Source organism: Callorhinus ursinus, unplaced genomic scaffold, assembly GCF_003265705.2.
Source record: "Callorhinus ursinus isolate GAN/ISIS: 27379988/994484 unplaced genomic scaffold, GSC_fseal_2.0 scaffold11, whole genome shotgun sequence".
In the NCBI taxonomy this organism is placed as follows: Eukaryota; Metazoa; Chordata; class Mammalia; order Carnivora; family Otariidae; genus Callorhinus; species Callorhinus ursinus.
The window spans coordinates 6,925,001-6,947,557 of record NW_027397073.1 but is presented as its reverse complement, the minus strand read 5'-3'; the positions used below and the strand labels follow the sequence as shown (position 1 = coordinate 6,947,557).

General features: G+C 36.0%; 1 protein-coding gene across 3 annotated transcripts in view; it reads right to left on the bottom strand.

Annotated features, from left to right (window-relative positions):
- Positions 1–22,557, bottom strand: part of RTTN (rotatin) — a 160,420-nt gene that overhangs the window by 26,583 nt on the left and 111,280 nt on the right. For all 3 annotated transcript variants that reach the window (XM_025886778.2, XM_073898061.1, XM_073898060.1), the window contains 6 exons: positions 15,856–15,949; positions 11,187–11,382; positions 9,180–9,270; positions 6,510–6,663; positions 3,652–3,789; positions 535–752 (listed from right to left, as the gene is read on the bottom strand). In XM_025886778.2, coding sequence (XP_025742563.1) covers positions 535–752; positions 3,652–3,789; positions 6,510–6,663; positions 9,180–9,270; positions 11,187–11,382; positions 15,856–15,949 — 891 coding nt within the window. The remainder of the gene's footprint in view (positions 1–534; positions 753–3,651; positions 3,790–6,509; positions 6,664–9,179; positions 9,271–11,186; positions 11,383–15,855; positions 15,950–22,557) is intronic.

Sequence of the window (22,557 nt, the reverse complement as noted above, 5' to 3'; positions counted from 1 at the left end):
TTCAATGAACAAAATTCTTGGTTCACATTTTAGGACTGCAAAAAGTAAGTTTATAAGTTTATAAGGCAGCATGGTTTAGAAAGGGGGCATTTTCTCATAAATGTACCAACTAACTCTGCCTACCTCTATAGACAAACCACCTTAAATATATGTAATTCACTTACATAAATCAAATGTATGTTCAGAGATGCAGACATGTCTTTAAAATGGCAAGACATTATGAATTATACCTTCATTCCTGCAATATAACCATTTTGGTCATGACACAGCACACTACATTTTGGTAAACTGCTGGATTTAGATTTCTAATATTTCATTTTGAATTTTCATATCATAATCGTTAAAGAAGCTAGTCAACATCAGAGGACCATGACTGGAGAGGAGATGGTTAATTTAACTTTATATGCTTTTGTTTCATTTAAATGGTCATAATGAACATTAATTCAAATGATTGAAAAAAATTTTTATAAGGTCAAGACTGAAAGTTGATTTAAGTACTAAACAAAGTTTTTGAAAGGTCAAGAAATCACATACCTGAAGAATTACTTCATGAAGTCGTTCTAGAGATTTCTGATTTTCCTGAGTTTTATCAAGAAGTGAAGCCATTGATGGACCGTGGCATACATTTGCTTTATCCTGATCTTGGAGATGCCTTTTTGCTTCCTCAGTCAAGAGAACAGAAAGGAATTGCAGGCTGGCGGTAGATAATGCAGGGCATGTGGTAGACAAACCCACACATGTGCACAACATATCTGAGAGAGAGAATACTTTCTTTTTAAATGGCTGAAAAAGTCTTCAAAATTAAAGAAGTGAATCAGATCAGTTTGAGTAATTAAGTTTATAGCCTTTTTATTTCTAATGTAGTAAAGCTATCAATACTTGTAAGTATCACGAAAATAACTCTAGCGTTTAAAAGTAATTTAAACAGTCACTATTAAGACAACAGAATCTAATTCTCATTTTATTCTTCTTATAAGGGTTCTTTTTGATACAAAAGTGTGTTTGCGTATGTGTGTGTACAAATGCACATACACATGGGGCGCCTGGGTGGCTCAGTCGTTAAGCATCTGCCTTCGGCTCAGGTCATGATCCCAAGGTCCTGGGATCGAGCCCCACATCGGCTCCCTGCTCTGCGGGAAGCCTGTTTCTCCCTCTCCCACTCCCCCTGCTTGTGTTCCCTTTCTCGCTGTGTCTCTGTCAAATACATAAATAAAATCTTTAAAAAAAATGCACATACACACAATATTTGCTAAGACCCAAAATAAGAGGATTATATATAGATGAGTACTGATTCCCTCTGGGGTCTTTTGGGATCCACAAAGTCTCTGGAGTTTTTAACTTTTTAATTCTTATTTCAGGGCTTACCGAAACAAAATTTCATGTAACTGTACTCTGAATTATCTAAATCACCACTGCATAATTGTGTCTCTGTTTTCAAACAAGTTGATGCTAAACAGTACTTAAAAGAGTTAGTATGCAGTGTTGGCATGGTGCAGAAACAAACGTTCCGTGGTAGTTCAGAATACAGAACAAAAGTGGTTATGCACAAATTTGCAAACATAACACAGATTAGAAAGAATAGGCAAGCTGGGGCGCCTGGGTGGCTCAGTTGGTTAAGCGACTGCCTTCGGCTCAGGTCATGATCCTGGAGTCCCGGGATCAAGTCCCACATCGGGCTCCCTGCTCAGCAGGAAGTCTGCTTCTCCCTCTGACCCTTTCCCCTCTCATGCTCTCTCTCTATCTCATTCTCTCTCCCAAATAAATAAATAAAATCTTTAAAAAAAAAAAAGAAAGAAAGAAAGAATAGGCAAGCCAACTCAAAAGACTCTACACTGAATCAGTCATTATTAATTTCCTGTTATGATCACTGATTTCATCAAAGAAACATTTGATGCATATTAATTTTATTAATTTGAGTACAACTGGTTTGTAATTTTGTTATGTTTTACTTTTATATCATTTGGAATTTATGCTTCTGTAAGAGTTATAACCATAAGAATTTCTACCTAGATTTAGGCTAAAAGAAATTCTTATTTTCTTAAGTAACACAAAAATAATTTAGTGAGAGTGGCGTTTCGTGAGAATTATGATCATTTAAATGATGTCTAAATATGACTCAGGTCTGAAAAAAGACTTCTAGATAACACAAGTTACAAAGTGATCATAAGATGTTTTAAATATGTATGAGCATATGGGATGGAAATTAAAAACAAACAAAAACAACTCCATGATAAGGAATAGCAACAATCACTTTCTATTAGTTATGTTTTCATAAACATTACTATTATCAAAGCTAGCTGTTTTGTAGTAACTTATTTCTGATTAGCACCATATTATATAAACTGTGTGTGCGTTTTGAATAAGGACAGAGTAAACTCAGAAAGATTCTGAATTCTTATTTTATCACTAGGGAAAGTGTCAGGTAAACAGGCTTAAAGCAGGGGCCAGCAAACTTTTTCTGCAAAGGGTCAGAGAAGAAATGAGTATTGTACACTTTGCAGGTCGTACGCCTTTGTCACAGCTATTCAACCCTACCACTGTAGCAGGGAAGCAGCCATAGGCAACATGTAAATGAGGATGGGTGGCCGGGTTCCAACACAATCTTATTTACCAAAACAAGCAGCAGGCCACATCTGACCACTTGGCTTAGGTGTCCCCCATTAGTACCTTGCTTTATGTTAGAAGTGACTCAGGTGGTAAACTAAATTTCCCCACAATGGAGGTAAGAAAATCTCAATTACACAGTCAATCTCTTCCAGTAAAATAATGATTTCTAAATGGACACTCTTCCTCTCAGGTAAACTCAGAACTCCTATCTTCCAGATAACAAACAATTTTGCTTCTTACTGAACATGTATTTCCCCATAAAACTTACTTCAACACTATCACTCTCGTTACAAAATGTACCATCCATCTAAATCTATAGAATGACCAAATGATAAAGTAAAATGTGAAAAAAACAAGTTGACTGAATTAGTGGTAACTTGGAAGCTTAAAAGAACTCAATTTTGAATACATTTAAACTAGCCATTTTTTCAAAGTAACATAAGTGTTATTTATGCATTTATGTTTAAAAAAAGTCTTCTTGCTATGCTAAAATTTGAAAGAGACTTTATGAAAAATTAGTATTTAAAAAAATATGTTTATGCTAGTTTATATGGAAAACATCTTATAACAATAATTAACTATCCTACACTCTTACAATTTCTGTACTATAAGAAAATTCTTGTCTTGATACAAGACACTATTTTTATTATAGATTTCCATGTTATCATATATACAGAATTTTAGGTGCAGGTTTACCCACTTACAGTGCATATATCTCAGGAAAGAGACTGGTTTCTATCTCAACACATGAAAATCTTTCTCATTGTTTTATAATCATGTCACATCACATGTCTCTTCATAATACCACAGGATTTTCTTAACTTGTTTTTATAGTTTTCTGAACTGGGTTTCAATTTTTCAAAAATGCATTTTTGAGGCTCAAGAGCACTGCAAATTTCTCAAAGTAAATACCTGGTTTCTCTTCCAAATGCCATGCCGTAATTACTTAATTTTAAGAAAAAAAATATATAAAAATTGTAAGTAATGATTATCTTAATTTTTATTAGCAGAAAGATCCGCAGCCTAGTGAGAGTATCTTCTTACCGACCACGGCCATCCAGTGCTTGGCCAGACCCACTGTCACAGGTGGGAGAGAGGCAACAGTGGCTTTCCTCAGGAGTGTAGCCAGAAGGTTAAATAAATGTGTCCATGTGTGATAAAAAGCCGATATCAATTCTACATCTATGAAATTAATGAAAACATTTCAAGTTATTAACACAAAGAATAGGAAATACAAAGCTCACCAGATACTTCATTACACGTAAGAGGCACACACCTGTTAGATGAAAACAAATGTAATTCAGCATGATCCAAAATTTATTTTAATTAACTTTTTCACTGCTTCTTAAAGTTCTCTCTCATCTACCCCCCTACATAAAGACAGATACACACTCATGCATCCTCCTCTCATTAACACATATTCAATAACAATTCAGAAGGTATGACAAGTCATAACCTAGGAAACACACATTGTGCATACTGTAAAAATATGGCATTGGGCGCCTGGGTGGCTCAGTTGGTTAAGCAACTGCCTTCGGCGCAGGTCATGATCCTGGAGTCCCAGGATCGAGTCCCGCATCGGGCTCCCTGCTCAGCAAGGAGCCTGCTTCTCCCTCTGACCCTCCCCCCCTCTCATGTACTCTCTCTCTCTCATTCTCGCTCTCTCAAATAAATAAATAAATCTTTAAAAAAAAATATGGCATTGTTTGTGCTATTTTTATAAAGTTTCTCCTGTTGTCTTTATCCTCTTTATGCAGGGGTGAAAGAAGAAAGCACAATGCGCCAAGGTCAAGTCAGAAAAGAAAGGAGAATTTCATCGAACAACCAAGAGTACTGCCCCTCAGAGAAAACATGACACTAAAGAGGATTCTGTACCTTTGCCTATGGCTGAGAAAATAGCAATTAACCTTCTATCGTAAGGACGGCCTTTCCTTCTCTCCACGTGGCAAATGGAGGCTAGAGAGAAGCAGTAATCTTAGGACTATCTTCTCTGACCATGCCACCAGTAGTATCTGGCAGCTTTTGCCAAACTCCATTACCAAGCAAACTAAGGACTTCCATTTCAGGGTTCTTTTGGAAATGGCAGATTCCAGGGAGTTCGGATTATAGCAGGCCTTGGTGTGTGTCTCAACCATTTTGTCATTCTAAGCTCTATAAGGAATCTTTTCAGACATATGCTTCCTCCTCATCATCCCCATGAAGTTTTAATTCCATAGATTCTGTATATATGTATATCTGAATATAGATTCGGTATATCTATACTTTATACATAAAAAGAATTAGGTATAAAGCTTACTGATTTTAGTCAAGATAGCCAAATAAAATATTTAAGTTAAAAGTTAAAATTAAAAATTGAAAAGCAATTAACATTTAACTTAACTTTGTAACTACTTTTGCTAAGTAACTTTCAATGTAATTTACTTGCTCCTATAAAATGTATTGAATTACATATGAAAATTAACCAATCATATAAATATATACTAGAAAGATAATCAATATTTTATAAAACCATTCACAACTATTTTTCCAGAAAAATTTTTAAAACTCATTTCTTAAAAAATTGTTACTGAACTTTTACCTTTTGCTAGATATGAGAAAATGACTTCTAACTTAACCAGCTGCCAGATATACATTCAGCTATCAGTGACAGTTTTTATTTTATTTTCAGCAATTGATGTAATTAATGATGGGCCAATTAACTTACATAATAATAAAACATACACTATTTTTATTTAATTCTCAAAGCCCAAGTCACACACAAAAGCAAGAGAATCAATTAAAAAAACATCCACAAGTCAGCCAATGACAATCAGGACATGGTATGACTTTGGGATATCTGGCCATATGACTTTGGGATCAAGTGTTGAATCAAAGTCCTCCAGTCACAACCACCTATACACTATAGTTTTTAGCAATTATATTTATTTCCTGTTTATCTTCTATGAGCTCAATATCAGTGCTTCCCAAGTGATATCCAAGAAACCCAACAAGAGAAATCAAATACTAAGGAGTAAGATTTTATTGGGTAGAAATGAGCTCTGAAGGTCTACAAACCATTGTAATAGCTAAGATTTTTTTCCCCCAACCCTTTTCCCCAAGAGTCAATTTTTGTTTCTTGAGGGGTGATATCACCCTTATAGAGAATGCATGGTCTATCCTGATTTGCTTAGTTAGGACATCACTACCACTTGTATAATTTACAAGTAAGGAATTACTATTCTTCTAGCACCAGGATATTTTAACACTAATAAGACACTGAGGACTAGATTTGCTGGCATCATAAAACATTTCACTCACCTAAAACCAAACAAATCTATAAAATTCAAAAACCTAAGTAATAATGAACATGCAAAGAGCCATTTAGCAATAGCCAAATTATCGATTACTTCATTATAAAATCTTTTAATTATATTTTAATTCTGTTAAAGATTCTATATTGTTTTAATTTTCTCTTCTATTAAGTGCTCTAATGCATCTTTTCATCAGAGTGTGTTTTTCAATAATTTCGACTTTATTAAAATGTTTTGATATATATATGCTACACTTACTGATACTTGTTATTGCAAATAAGTTATTAGTAGGTCATTTGGCTGTACCCATAGTTTATAAGAATAATTACTACCTGAAACTCACTGTACTTGCTAATATTACACAGAGAACTTTGCCCTCATTTAAACTGACAGCACAGGGGACAGGCCCTTCACTATACTACATATTTGTCTCAAATGGTTTCCTGGAACGACTTAAAAGATCCAAACTATAAAACACATTATAAAAGCCTTCCAAAATATTGGCAAAGCACAACATAAAATTTAACCTTGAAGTGAGTATCTGGTGCAGAGTAAGACTTTTTTCCTCAATATCATTTGCTTCCATCCTAAACTTAAAGAAATAAAGCTTACCTAAGACATCTTTGGTGCATATGGTGAGGATCCCAATGATGTTTGTGATGAGAGGTTTCAGAAGCTCATCCTGAATCACAAGGCCGGGATCTACCAATAAACATGACTGCAGAAGCCTGGACAAAGATGACAGATATTCTAGGAGAAAGGATACCTATTTGAAAAAAGAGATAAAGGAAAACAAAACATATTATATGAAAAGTCTAGCTCAGTGATATTTCAGCTTTCTATGCATTATAAGTTACTTTCTTTGTAATGTATGTTAATAAAAACTTACAAAATATTAATCATAATTTTTTGAGATCTAAAAGGAATGCACAGCACACAAAGTATTCTCATATTATAAACATGCCATTAATGACCACATTAACACTGTCAAGTATAATACCAAACAAAGCAGTATTTTCAAAGTCAAATTTCAAATTCCATTTAAAGAAAGAACGCCTTTATAGTTTTTAAGTAGAGAAACTGGGAAATCAATATATTCTGGAAGTAGAAAGGGGCATTCCAATGCCATATCTATGTATATAAAAATACAATTTTATAAAGAAAGAAAGATTACAAGATATTCTTCAACACATCTCCTATCAGGTAAAATGCAAGTTTGTAACATTTAATTTCCTATTGCTATGAAGTCTTTTTTGATGCCTTTGTACTCTACTGATTGCAGTTAAAGCAAGTCTGACTCTGATGTATGAAGTGTTACCAGAAAAAGATAAGCCATGGAAGGTGAGAGCCAACGAGAAGCATCCGAGAGAGAACCATGGAATCACTGAAGCCTCTCACAAGCCCATGCACTCCGCCCAGCCACACTCGGCACTTCCTCGGCACCTCTACACTCTCAGCTCAGATCTCCCCCTTGTGAGGCATCCTGTGACCACCTTGACAAAACACAGCATGCTCTCCCTCTGCCGCACACCCTTTCACCCACCCTCGTTTTTCCCATACCATTTGTCACCAGCTGATAAAACACTTCACATTTTATTTACTGCTTACTGTCTGTCTTCTGCACCGAGGACAGAATTCACGTGGGGAGGCGTGTGTGTTTGCTTTGTTCACACATCTGTCACTGGCATCTAGAACACAATCTGGCAGAGAAGAAGTTCCAGAACTTTTCTGGAATGAACGAGTAATCTTGTGTGAGGACAAACAGCCAAGAAGCACTTAGCCTACAGAAGGTCAGCTGATGAAGTGAGTAAGAGTGTGAGTTCTGGAACCAACCTGTATGAGCTGGAATCCCGGCTCTGCCCCTTTCTATGTGAGCAACCCTGGACATTTCCAATCATTTACTTTTAAAATGAGGCCACTAACGATACTTCATGTGACTATTGTGGGGATTACATAAATTAGTACAAACAAGCACTCCAAAATGTGTGCTACTGTTATTCATTCATTCCACAAGTACTAAATGAGCACCTTCCATGGGACAGGAACTGCCCTCAGCATCCAGAATACAACTGATATGTAAGAACAGGCAAAGTCCTGCCTTCATGGAGCTCACGGTAGCCTTCAACCTCATCTCCCCCTCACAGATTCACTCTAGCCACTCTGGCCTCCTTGCTATTGCTTGGACAGACCAAACATTTCCCAATCTCTAGGGTCCCGCAGTGTCCCCCGGACTAGCTTCCTCACATACTTCAGGTTACACTCCCTGTCTGAAAGAACCTCCCTGACCACCCTAAGTGGAAAAGCCCTAACCTCCCAGCTCTGACGTCATTCCCTGTCTCCTGTTTTAGTTTTTCTTCTCAGATGTCTATCATCCACAGGTATATAAGGATTTGCTCATGATCTGCTCTTCCAGCCTGAGGGGAAGAGTATTTATTTGCACAGGCAAGATCCTGGTACATGGTAGGCCCTCAAAAAAACTTTGCTGGATGGATAGAAAGTGAAATGGAGGAGACAGCCTTATGCAAATAAACACACTCAAAAGTGAAGACACTGCCCTGGGACAAGTGTTTTGAAGATGATGCACACTGTGTTACCCAACCTTGTAAAAGGATGTCTGCCCTATTCAGAAACCTCAAAGATAGCACCACAAAGCAAGAGATACTGGTCTGTTCCACCTTTAATTATCACACTAAATAAATCTTGTAGCCCTTCTTAAAATCTGATTTGGGGTAACATTTCTATTAGCAACAACTACACAAGGAATTGTTAAGCATACTTTACATAAAGATGCTAGCTACAAGCAAGAACTTAAAAATAGTAAATATCTGTAAAGGAACAAAAATAAATTTATTTTTATTAGACTGCATTTTGAAAATACACAGATTTAATCACTATGTATTTTAACAATTTCAATTTAGGTGAAAATGACAGAGACAGTCTAAAATCATAGAATGAGAAGGTGGTCTATACAACGTCCCCTTTTTATAATATGGTGCTCAAAGATACCCAGATCTGTGGGTAAACATTTATGGCTGGTTGATAATGGAATCAGGAAGAGAATCTAAATCTTTAAACCCTGCTGCTTTATTTCACCATGCAAAGATGTCTCGGATTAAAATGTTAAGTAACCTATTTCAAGTAACCTCATCATACCATGTATATCCTGAAAGATTTCCATTCCTCTCCTATGGTTAGTATATTCTTGGCAGAATTTATGTTTTTGGCACTTAAAGCAAACAAATGTGCAAACAGACATGAGCGAGAGGGAGATGTGACACTTACCTGAGCCTGAGTGTGTTCAACTGGAGGTGACAAAGGCAGTGGAGCCTTCAGCTCCTGGACACAGCTCTCTAGGAGGGTGGCATCTGCAATACTGCGAAGAAGAGAAAAAAAAAAGAAAGAAATCCTTCCAGATGAGTAGTATGAGGCTTATTAAAAATTAATAAATTAGTATTTGAAGTTTGAATATAACCTTGAAAGGAATTTAAGAGAAAGGATCTTTACAGAGAACAAACTGATGGTTGTGAGAGGGAACGTGGGTGGGGGTGTTGGGGAAGGGGAGTGGGAGATAGAGGCCTCCAGTTATGGAATGAGTAAGTCATGGGAATAAAAGGCACAGCATAAGGAATACAGTCAATGATACTGTGATAGCGATGTAACAGGACAGATGGTAGCTATGCTTGTGGTGAACAGAGCATAACACAAATCCATCAAACAATTAAGATGCACACCTGAAAGTAATGTGACATTGTGTGTCAACTATACTCAAATAGAAAGTAAAAACAAAAAAGAGAAAAGATTTTCATAAAGATAATATATAAAAAGGTATCCTATAATATTTTAGAACACAGGAAAAGATCTTATCCAATAAACATAGGAAGCAAAAAATATCTAATGAAAAGCAGAATAAAATATAATGAAGCTCTTTTAGAAGGAAGGCAAACAAAAGAAAAACCTTGGTGGTTAGTTTCCTCTTTAAAATAGGAAAAATACTTGCTAGGAAATAAGTTCTGATTTAGCAAGTAAAAGACAAAATAATGCAAAACAAACAGGAAAATTGTTTTAAGTCAGGAATAAAGAACAGGTACAGAATATGACAAGCCTTTGCCATAAAAGATCCTTTAATAGCTCTGTGGCCTCAGTTTCATAGCAGACTCCTAGCTGACTCTTGAGAAGCCAGAGGATTCCTAAAGCTCCATTTTGATCGTTCTCGAGGCAGGAAAACAGCCACAAGGAAAAGGCAATCGACTAGTGGGTTCCTTTTCCAACTCTAGTAGGTCTCACAGTAGAAAGATGACAAGGAAATATGAACAAACTCACACCCCACAGCTTATTATAAATGGTAAATGAGTAATGAAAAGTGAGATGAAACAAGGGTTATTTCTTTATTTTTAGAGTTTTCTTAATATCCTGAAAAGAAAAAGAAGACACTGTGATTTGGCAAAGAAGAAGAAATTTCATATGGCGAATATTCACAGGCAGAGAAATGCAAATGACTAAGTGGTCAACAGGAGGAGGTACGCTGGCTATCTGGATGTGGGAAGGAAGAAAAGGAACAGTTACTATAAAAAAAAGTGTGTCCTGGACATCATCACTTAATCCTCACACTAACTCCATTAAACAGATGTTATTAATGACACCCCAGAGATTAAAATAATTTCCCCAAGACTACAATGCTAGGGAGCGAATGAACTATAATCAGACCTTAAATCAGGCTGATTCAGGATCTACAGCCTTTTTTACTATACCATATAACCAATATGATCATCCAAAGGTCCTGCCATATGAACTCATTAATATTAGCTAAATGAAAGAACAAAATCATGATTTCCTAAATTTTATCAAAGTACTTTCTAATAAAAGAGTTTAATCTCCAATAATGAAAAAAACTCCAAATGAATTTAAACAATGATTTTCAACCCCTGGCCACGATGCTGATACAACCCTAGGGAGATGAATCTCTGACCTCCTTCACTTCCATTTACAATGGCCAAGTGAATTGCATATTTCTTGAGTGTGATGGAGGACAAATAAGGTTTAGAACCTCTGAATTATTAAAAAAAAAATCAGGAAGGTAGGAGTGCATAATAGTCAACATAACAAACCAGTATGAGTGCTGTAACAGATCCAAACTAAAACTGTCAAGACAATTCTGGCAAAAGCAGAAACCTGCAATCTAATGAGCCAAAAAAAGTAAAGACAAATTCCCAGGACGCATGAAGTCTTACACCAAGTCATGAGCAGAGCTGGTGTCAATTCATCTCTACCACCCCACCCCGCCCGTCTTACTTGCAGAGAAGCTCTATGAGCCGGGCTTGCCGGAAAGCATGTGCAGTGTCTCCGGGAGCGACCGTCAAGAGACCGTCCAGCAGGCCACACACGGCCGACAGGAGAGGCGGAGTGACCACACACTGCCTGGGCAGAGGGGCAGGAAGGGATGTGCCATGAGGAAGCTGTGCGGACGCAGTTTCATGCTGACCCATTACTGAAAATAAGCATAAAGATTATCACTATTTTATTCACTTTGTACTTATGTACAATATTCACAAGTTCAGATATTCAGAGGAAAGTCCCTGAAAGTGCCAAAGAGAGATGGTTGGGGAATTTCCCTAGTGCCAGACTCATCTCCACCCTGAGGCCAAGGAAGCAGACATCAAACTCCTCCAGTGTGTGTGTGTGTGTGTGTGTGTGTGTGTGTGTGTGTGTGTGTGTGTGTGTGTGTGTGTGTGTGTGTGTGTGTGTGTGTGTGTGTGTGTCTGTCTGTCTGCCTTCGGGGACAGTGTAAGAGGCAAGACAAGAAGGGCAGCGCACGTGTTGTGCGCTCAAGCATTCAGACACCGAGGAACAAACAGACGGTCTACAACTCTTCTTCTGAAGCTCTAGGGAGGGGCGCCTGGGTGGCTCAGTTGGTTAAGCGACTGCCTTCGGCTCAGGTCATGGTCCTGGAGTCCCGGGATCGAGTCCCGCGTCGGGCTCCCTGCTCGGCAGGGAGTCCGCTTCTCCCTCTGACCCTCCCCCCCTCTCATGTGCTCTCTCATTCTTTCTCTCTCAAATAAATAAATAAAATCTTAAAAAAATAAATAAATAAATAAAGCTCTAGGGGCCAGAAGTGCTTTAGATTCAAAATATTTTAGATTTTAGAAAAACAGCAAGATACATGAACCCTACATTAACTCACACCTTCAATGGGATCTTGGGAAACACCCCACAAGGTAATAAGTATTTCTATAGTGTGACGCATGTACAATCACAGTAAGTAGGATGCAGAAAGGAAGAAAGACTACCTCAAAACAATACTGCTCAGGGTCCGCAGCAACGGTACTCAGGTACAGGCAAGTTTTACACCAAGTGAGTTCTGAGAAAACTTTCAAGGTTTCAGAGATTCTGGATTTTGGAACTGAAGATATGAGACTGTGGACCTTTCCCAGAAAACTCAACAAGGGATTGTTAAAGAAAGCTATCTTTGTTAATCTGCCTCAAGACTTTCCCTCATGACTCTCACTTATTTCTTTTTTAAAAAAACAAATTTTGAATAAATTCAGACTTACAGAAAGTACAACAGTACAAAGAATTCCCATATACCCTGGCCCAGATCCCTATATATTAATGTTTTACCACATTTTATCTACCTATGTACCTATATTCTTACGAACTGCTTGTAAGTTGCAAATGCCCCTTCGGCCCTAAATTAATTTCCTAAACAAACTTTGTCTTTTATAATCACAGTACAATTAGCAAACCAGGAAATTAATAGTGACACAGTGGTAGCCTCTAATCTATAGACCTTTTCCAAATTTTGCATGTTGTCGCAATAATGTCCTTTATAGCTCGAGTTCTTGTTTGGATCCAATTCAGGATCACACCTTGCATTTAGCTGTCATGTCTCTTTGGGTTCTAAACTGCAAGATTTCCTCAGACTTGCTTTGTCTTTCAGGGCCTTGACATTTTGCAAAGAGCACAGGCCAGTTACTTTGTAGAACATCTGATGTTTGATGTTTCCTCATGAGTAGATCTTCAGTGCGTCCTACCAGGAAAAGCATGATTCCTATTTGTGCCACTATTGGTAGTGTTAACTTTAGCCCTTTGATCAAGGTGGTATCTACCCAGTTTCTCCACTGTAAAGCTTAATTTTTCCTTTGTAATTGACTAATTCCTTCAGGGGAAGAATTAGTACTATATAACTTTGGACTAGGTAACATCAAGAAAGATTTGACATTTTAAACTAAATAAAGTTTGGAAAATTAAATTTAGGTAATTCCACAGAGTTGAACTGATTTTAAGGGAAAGATTTAAATATTCACAAGATATGTATTCCCTGTTTTCAGCATTTTTAGGCCAAATATACAGAAGATCGATAAAAGGGGAGGACACAGAGGTTAAGAAATTCAAACTCATCTAATATATTTAAATAAACATTCATATTTTATCTAGAGAAAATTATCCTAGTTATTTATGTTAGTAGTACTCAAATACACTAACATTTTTATTTTTTAATGATTCCTTTCACCTTTGTATATCAAATGTAAGCTTACAGATCACAAGAGATCCTGTTAGGTATTTGGTTTTTTTTTTTAAATAAAATAATTTTTCTTTTACAAAAGTTAGAAACTAAAGTTAAAAATGTAAAGTTGGATGTCTAAAGTGGCCCTAATGTACATGTTAAGAGAAAAATTTTTTCACTCTGTCCTAAATCACTCTGGAGCATATTAATTCCCTGGTTAATTAAGAATTAGCAAAACAGGGCGCCTGGGTGGCTCAGTTGGTTAAGCGACTGCCTTCGGCTCAGGTCATGATCCCGGAGTCCCGGGATCGAGTCCCACATCGGGCTCCCTGCTCGGCAGGGAGTCTGCTTCTCCCTCTGACCCTCCCCTCTCTCATGTGCTCTCTCTTTTTCATTCTTTCTCTCAAATAAATAAAATCTTTAAAAAAAAAAAGATAAGAATTAGCAAAACAACAAATAAAAGAACTAACCAGCTTCACTGGCAAATCCTGCTAGATGTTCTAGCTGAGGGAACTAAAAATCTCATTATCACCAAAAAAAAATTTAAAAAAAAATCATATTTTATCTTAATACTATTTTAAAGGGATGAGATTCAAGAAGATACCTAACAAGAAAATAATTGCTCTAGTGTTATGGCTTACACACAATATATATTCAATGCTTTGCAGCACTGTTCAGTGGCAGATTCAACAAAAAGGATTAAGAAGCTTTTTTGTCAAATATACATGTTTAAGTGATTGGTAACCAGTAAAACTGTGCATGAATACACATTGTAAGCACAATCCTTGAAAATAAAATAAATCCAAATCAAGAATAATGCAACAAAAAACAAAACAAAAAAGCCCACACAACTGTATGTCCACACCAAAACCTATACATGAAAGTCCATAGCAGTATTATTCATAATAGCCAAAAAGTGGAAAAATCCAAATGTCCATCAAATGATGAATGGGTAAATAAAATGTGGTCTATCCATATAGTGGAATATTTTTAGCAATAAAAAGAAATTAAGTACTGAAACATAATACAACATGGATCAACCTTGAAAACATTATGCTAAGTGGACAAAAAAACAGTCACAAAAAAACACATACTATATGATTTGCTTTTCTATGAAATTTCCATAACAGGCAAATCTATAAAGAAGGAAAGATGATTAACAACGGCCTAGGACTGGGAAGGATCAAAAGAGATGAGGAGTGATTGCTAATGGCAAGGTTTCTTTTTGGGGTGATGAAAATGAAAATGTTCTAAAATTAACTGTGGTGATGCTTGCACAGCTCTGTGAATAGACTCAAAACCAATGAATTCACTTATTAAATGGGTGACTGTATGGTATATAAATTATTCTCAATGAAGTTATTAAAAAAGAGTAATGCAACATACTTTTAGAGATAAATGTTCATGAAATTCATTATCAAATTTCATTTCATCCTGTGTCCTCAACTATTTAAACAATGTGAGTTTGCTCCTTTTATTCTTTAGAGGACCAAATAAGTACTTCTACAATACTTTTTTATATTGTTAACATATATTACTAAAAAAAACCAAAATGGGACATTGTTTAGGAAGTTAGGGAACAAACACTATAATAAAAATTCAGAGTAAAGTCTTCATTAAGCAATTATTTCTTAAGTTTTAGAAAGCCTTTTCCCTGTGGATGCTTATACTTCAGTGTTTAAAATTCTTCTTTTTTAGGTAGCATATTGCTTACAAGTGATGTATTTAATGCTACTGAATAAAGGCCTGTATATTCTCTAGAACAAACAAAAGCTAAGTTGTAATCTTCCAAACATATAAAGTTTGAAGCATAATAGCAGGGGAAGCAGTCCCTAATACAAAGAATATAATTTATATATTGCCATTAATAAAAATAAATCCCAGGCTACTCATCAAGCATCTTTTTTATTTTATTATGTTATGTTAATCACCATACATTACAACATTAGTTTTTGATGTAGTATTCCATGATTCACTGGGTGTTACACGCAAACAATGAATCATCAAGCATTTCTAATAAAATAAAGATGCAACACATTTTGTGGACTTTAAAATGGAAGTATTTCCCTTGAAAAATACTTATGACCAGATTCTCTCCACTTTCAAGTGGACTACTGTGGTAAATTGAAGTGTTTTCCCTAAAGAGGGAGAAAAATGAAGGTAACTAATATCCATTAATTCCCCAGTTCAAACACTAAATATCTACACTTAACTAATAAGAAACCATATGGCAATCAGACAACTACATTCCATTTATTAGTTAAGGGTATTTGTTTTGTTAATTTCTGATATACTTATTCTATCATGTTCCAGTCCACTTCATTTTGTTCTTATCTAGACATTCATTGTGTTTTGTGACTTATTTAATTTTGTTCTTATGTAGACATTTAGTTTCAAAATATCTGGACAGACTTGTCATTTTTTTTTCGAAAGTAGAATGTCTTCCTAAAAGGGTACCTTGAGCCACAAACTGGTCATGTGAGGCTTCAGGGAGAGACACTGCTGAGGGCCCAAGTGGTAGAAATTCAGCACTCCCCGACGAAGGTGCCACCTATCAAGCAGCAAAGAAAATTATTTTATTCTTAACATTCATTCATTAATGTTATCACATGGAAACTGAAACAGAAGCGATATGTACACAAAATAACCTTAACCAAGAAGGTTAATAACAAAACTACACTAGTTAATATGACTGGAAAACATTCCATATCTTGAGAGTTGTAAGTTTTTTGAATGGCACTTTCTACTTCTTCTTACAGGACCTGCTGGAATTTATGTAAATCAGTAACTCAAAGTAGCAAAGTTTTGATTTGAAGCCCATTTCGTTTTTAAGGTCTGGATATGGCCTATACCCATTTATTACCCAAATGTTAAAAAGCTAAAACATGCTCCTTTAACTTTTGCATAATTCACCATCCCTGAGATAGTCTGCCCTACTTGATTTCTAGTAAGAGGGGTTCTACTTATAAGTTTCAAATGGCACACACAAATTTTAATAGTACCTAAGAAAAAAATCAACAGAAATATTAATAAGATTTTTCTCTACCTTTCCCCATATCACAAAAGAACTGTTTCAGGCAGTATGTTAACACTGTGTTTCAGAATACAGTATTTTTTAAAACATTAAACATAACATAAATTCTGTAGAAGACAAACACAATTTCACCTATAGGTTTATAGATGAGCAGACTGTGTGGCCTCCTAAAATGGAAAAAGTTCAAACTGATGTATCTGGCACCTTCTATGTGAAAAATACCTTATCTGGAGAGGTCAGATCACTCTTTTTCTTACCATCAATTTATTTTCTCTGAAATAGCCTGAACTTCCCAAACCTGGATAAGCTCCATGTCAGCACATGCATGCAGTATGAGCTGTCACTAGAACTTATGAATCAACCCTACCTCAAACTCAGATACCATACAGCTCAGAACTTGTATATTGATTGTGTATTTATCTTAACATATAAAGTAGGATACCTTAGACTTGATATGAGAGAATAAAAGCAAAAACCAAGGTTATTTTTGTTTTCAGTTTCTGTTAGTAAAAAGAATATAAATCTGAAGAAAATGGTTGATGGAATTTATATACAGTTTTTAAAATCCCCCTTTCAACTTAAGACTTTAATCATTTCTCACCACTTCAAGTATGACATTACAATAACAAATAAATAACAGAAAGCTGTAGCCAATAAATGTAAGCCAAGCACATAACATCATCTAAAAAAGTAAGCCTGGATAAATTTCAGTCTAAATAAACACTCATAAATAATCATATATTAAATACATTATTTTATCTAATATTAGATCCAGATAATAGGAAAAAACCTAAAATTTATTTTTCTAAAAATGCTATTTACCTACAACTGGCTCTAAGAAATGTTAAAAAAAAAAAAAAAATCCCTGTCAACAGACATCCAAATGACTTTCACAGTCTGTGAAGACAACAACCACAACTGAGACCAATATCACAAAGACGATACAGCACCTGCCATAAGCCCCTTTGTTTGTATAATAAAATCCAAGAGGACAATGATGCTAGAATCCTTTACCCTTTCACTGAACACCCCCTTGTGTGTGCCATTTGAAACTTATAAAAAGAACCACTCCTATTATGAATCAAGTAGGGTAGACTCTCTCATGGACAGTGAATTATGCAAAAGTTAAAGGAGTATGTTTTAGCCTTTAAACATTTGGGCAATAAGAGGGGACAGGCCTCACTACTGACAAAAACAGAGGTAGCACTGAGTTTAGGAAAAAAAGGTTTCTAAGGGCCCAGAGGATACCTGGCTCATTAGAAGAAAGCAAAATCACAAGGTGTGACCAAAGGTCAGACATAAATAAAAGTTGTGATTTTCCTCAGTATAGTCCAAGGAAGTGATACGCAGATTTAGAAAATATGATTTTAGAAAGCACCTAACCTAAGAGCTGTATTATAACTTAGCCTGTATGGTTGAGAAAACACAAGGACTTCTTTAAATAGTAACACATTGTGTCTTAAAATTTGATTATGGGTGATTTATAGTTCTACTAACCCATCTATATTTTTTAAATTTGCTATATTAGCACATTACTATTTTAACAAGTAAAGACAAAAAAGTATTACACTGAATAGCTCTGGTTTTATGCTCAAATCCTTGCTTGTGTGAAAATAATCTCCAATGGATATTTGATTATATGTAGTAATATATATATCAATATGTAAATATATCACTTGTTATCTTGAAATCCAAGTAACAACTAATCCATTTTAAAATTCAAGTATTAGTTTCTGGAAGGTGGAGGAGGTTCACATGAGCCCATAATGCCACAGGTAGAAAAGGCCTAATCTAGTCCAGGTCCTCATTTCGAGATAAGGACAAGGTCACACTCTAATTAGGATTCTCAGTTGAGGACCACATTCATGACAGATCAATACACTCAAGTCAGAGGAAGTCCTCAGGCAAACCTCCAGAATGCTGGCCAGCCAAGCTGAGGATGCTCAGTCACCTCTTCCTCCCACAGTGGAGAACACACATTCTCATTTGCTCTCAGAGTAGCCATAAAGCCCCAAGTGGGAGGCCAGGGCTGTCCTCATAACAGGGAGTCTGTCTAATTATTCTATCTGTCATTGCTCTATTCATTAAAATGACTTCAGTACAAAATCACAATCTAGACATTTTCCTCTTTCCTGTCTGCCACATGACACATCCTGAGATTTTCAATTTACATTCCCTTGATAAGACAAATAAAACTGAGTTTTCCTTGAATTGAAGTATATATACTTCTAGCCTTCTCACCTTACTGATATTATAAGAGGCAATAAAAGCCTGTTAGTACAGATAAATTGTGTTACTTAAAGCCACTGTCCTAAAACAGAATCAAATTTTGCTTGTAAAAACTTAAAAAGATAATAACCTTTTCTTCAATGTATTTATAAACAGATCTGATAGCTAAAGAAGCTTTCTAAATCATGCCTCATTGTAAAATAGGCAGTTACAATTTTAAAAGAGTCCCTTTGAAGTAGCAGAAAATAGCAAAGTCATTTACCATATCAAAGTAGAATTTGGGTTTTAAAAAAAAGACAATTTCTGTCATACAAACAAAATGCATCTATGTTCAAAACTATTTTCTTTGTATTCTGCACTATAGAAATGGAAGTGTTCACTGGATACTTCAAAGTTTTTTAAAGCTAATTTAGGACTTGAATATTTTGTCAAGTAATTTTCTAATATTTTCTATATCCTCTTTTATCAAAAGTAGACTGGCTCCCAAGTAAGTTATTTGGTTTTTAAAAAATTAAAAGAGAACAAAGGAAGAAAATGAGGATCTGTGAGATGAAAAAGACAGGGTACAAATCAACTAACATTTTTAAAACATGGCAAAATACAAAGTATGAAAGTTTCTAAGGAACTCCAGGTTTCATGTGCTCAGTACTATAGATGATATCTGTCTCTATGCCCAAGAGCAGAAAAGTTCTGGCATGCTTCCCAATTTGTAATCATTAATTCTCACCAAATTATAACAAGAACTTTAAATCACTTCAACTATATAGATCCATGATTCAAATGGATTGTGTACAACACCAAAAAAAAAAACGAAGCTCAGAGAAATACCACTGAAGGAATGAGCGTAAGATGATATAAGATTCTTGCCTAACTGTAAGATCACTCACTCACATGCAGAGACTTAACCCTAGGATATAACCACGACCCCTATGCCCTACTGTATATAATTTAAGAGAACAAGTTTCCTAGAGCTTGCCGTCCTATTCCGTTCTCCGTTAGCTTTGTGACCCTACGCCAAATACTTGAATTCTCGAAGACACCGCTTCTTCACTTGTGAAAGGGTACCACTCTCAAATGGTGTAGATTTAACATCTTAACCCATCTGTGGCACTCCAGCAAACAGCAAACTAGAGGCTGTCACCTGAGCTCTAAAGGCCCAAAGTTGACTCTCCACATATATCAAAACTAACTATATAAAATAACCAGTTCAACCAAAATTAAGGAAATATATTTTGGTGCAAATATAAAATAAGATCCAAACCTATTTTACTTATTTCAGTTACAGTTACCTGCTTAATAAAGTTGCTAAAATCGATCTCAAAACGTTTTTGCCAGTTTCTTTAAATGTTTGCCCTCAACAGTAATGGCTATACCTCTATAGTAACTTAGTCTGGATAACTTCAAACACACCAAAGTGAATACAGAATACAGAAAAAAAAACACAAAATAAATATTATTTGCTCTAACAATTTTTAAAAGAATATTTATAAAATAGTACACACTATGTACACAGAATGGAATGAATATTCTATTTTCACTAGCCATTATATTCATTCTAATGTCACATAGAAAAAAAATCATAGTAGAATAAACTGATATGGAGGTATTACTAACCATCAATATCTAAGTCTTATTAAAAGAATCAATATTAGAAGTGCCTGGGTGGCTCAGTCAATTGAATGTCTTGACTGATTTTTGGCTCAGGTCATGATCTCATGGGTCAAGCCTGGCGTGAGGCTCTGCACTCAGCAGGGAATCTGCTCCTCTCTCTTACTCCCTCTGCCTCTGCTCCTCCCCCTGGTTATGCATGCGCGCTCTCTCTCTCTCTATAAAATAAATAAATATATCTTTTAAAAAGAATCAATATTAAATTTTTATTCAAAAAAAAAAAAAGACACAAAACAAACTTATTTTCATTGTATTACAGCCCTGTGGCCTATATTACCAACACTTAGGAACTAGAATCTTACTTATATTTTCTATCTAACTAAAACATATAGGTTCTTAGATCCTGGGTAATCTACAGGTGGTTGAAATTTATTTAAACAAAGTATATCATTCTCTTTCTCTCCCCCATCATGCAAACTGCTGTCTCCCCACATTTTCCTGGGGTCATCGCACTGGAGGCACGTACCTACTCTATCACTAATTCTTACGTCAAAATGATTTTTCTTCTAAAACGCCGCTTCAATTCATCCCTGCTTTAACCGTCCTTGGTCTACTTTTCATTCTATAAAACAACTCGTAACTATCATCACACAAATGCCAATACATATTTTTTCTATAATGTCAACTGTAATGTTTCGTGCATTTACTCGGCTGAAGTATCTTTGTGTCTGTATCTTTAGAGCTATTATATCTCACCTCTTCAAACCCAAAAACAGATTTAGCACTCTTAGCTAAGCCCTATCTGGTAACTAAACTGTAGCCTTTGTTCCACGCTCCAAACAAACCAGGCATTCTCTGAGTATCTAATGCTTTTAGTACCACACAACCAGGCATGTAATTATTTTCACATTGTGCTTCATGTTCCTGACTAGACTTTCAACTCCCGTCAGAGGGTACTGAATCCTAAGACATATCTGAATACCTTTTCGGCTCCCTGCAAATGTGTGCATACATCTCAGAAAGATTAATCCTTTAAAGCTCATTTCAATTGACACTTCTTATACAAAATCACTTTCTGTTTCATCATGCCCTCTAATGTAACCTCACTGTAACATCTACTATGTCACCTATCACATCTGGCTTTGTTGTGGAGGAGTAGAACATCACGGCCAACAACCTGGGCTCTAGAGCCAAACATAGTTCTGGATTCAAATAATGCTCTTATCAGTTACCAGCACTGGAACCTTGAACGAGACACTTACTCATTGCATGCCTTAATCTCTTCTTTTGTAAAACAGCAATAGTAAGAATCCCGTGAGTAATTTCTCTTTAAATGTTTAAATAAACTTAAACTAAAATAAAATCAGTTTTATTTAAACTGGTGCTCCCAAAGTTCCAAAGAATCACGTTTTTCACAAAGAAAAGCTCAAAAGGAAAGAAACCACACCTCCTTTATTTTGACAATTGATAAAACAGATTAAAAAATACAGACATAATCCTGCTCAACAGCAGTAAAACACACACACACACACACACACACACACACACACATTTTGGTTAGAAAACTGTTGCTGCATATCGGTGTATACTAGGCGTAAGTACCCATCTAGTGTGGATATTTCTAAGCAGTAGAAATGAGATTTCAGGGGAAAACCAACCAATGCCTGACTCCTCCTACCTGGGAGAAGGAGACACTGAGCTGCATAGAATTCATCTCTGAAAAGACAGTTACTTAGAAGGGCAAGGCACCAACATGAAAATGACACTCTTTACCCTCTCTGTAATTTATGAACATACATGTCTCAATCCCTACAGTCTGCCAAACAACTGAACTAATATATTCATTAGATAACACCATGAAAGTCCTTAATGTGGCATTAATTGCACAGAATGGAAAATGACCCAGTGACAGCACAATAGATGATATGACCCAAATCAAAAGACAGTGCTTGCCTTAGAAAGACAAAATGGAAAAACAAACCAATAAAAAAATTGCATCTTTTCTCATATCTGGGAAATACACAAAATAATGATATAAATTACAAGATATACTTATTTGCAAAATTTAAATCCACTGAACTGATACCTCAATTTCTAACTTATACTTAAGAAATTATTAGCTGGTCTACGGGGCGCCTGGGTGGCTCAGTTGTTAAGCGTCTGCCTTCAGCTCAGGTCACGATCTCAGGGTCCTGGGATCGAGCCCTGCCATCGGGCTCCCTGCTCCGCGGGAAGCCTGCTTCTCCCTCTCCCACTCCCCCTGCTTGTGTTCCCTCTCTTGCTGTCTC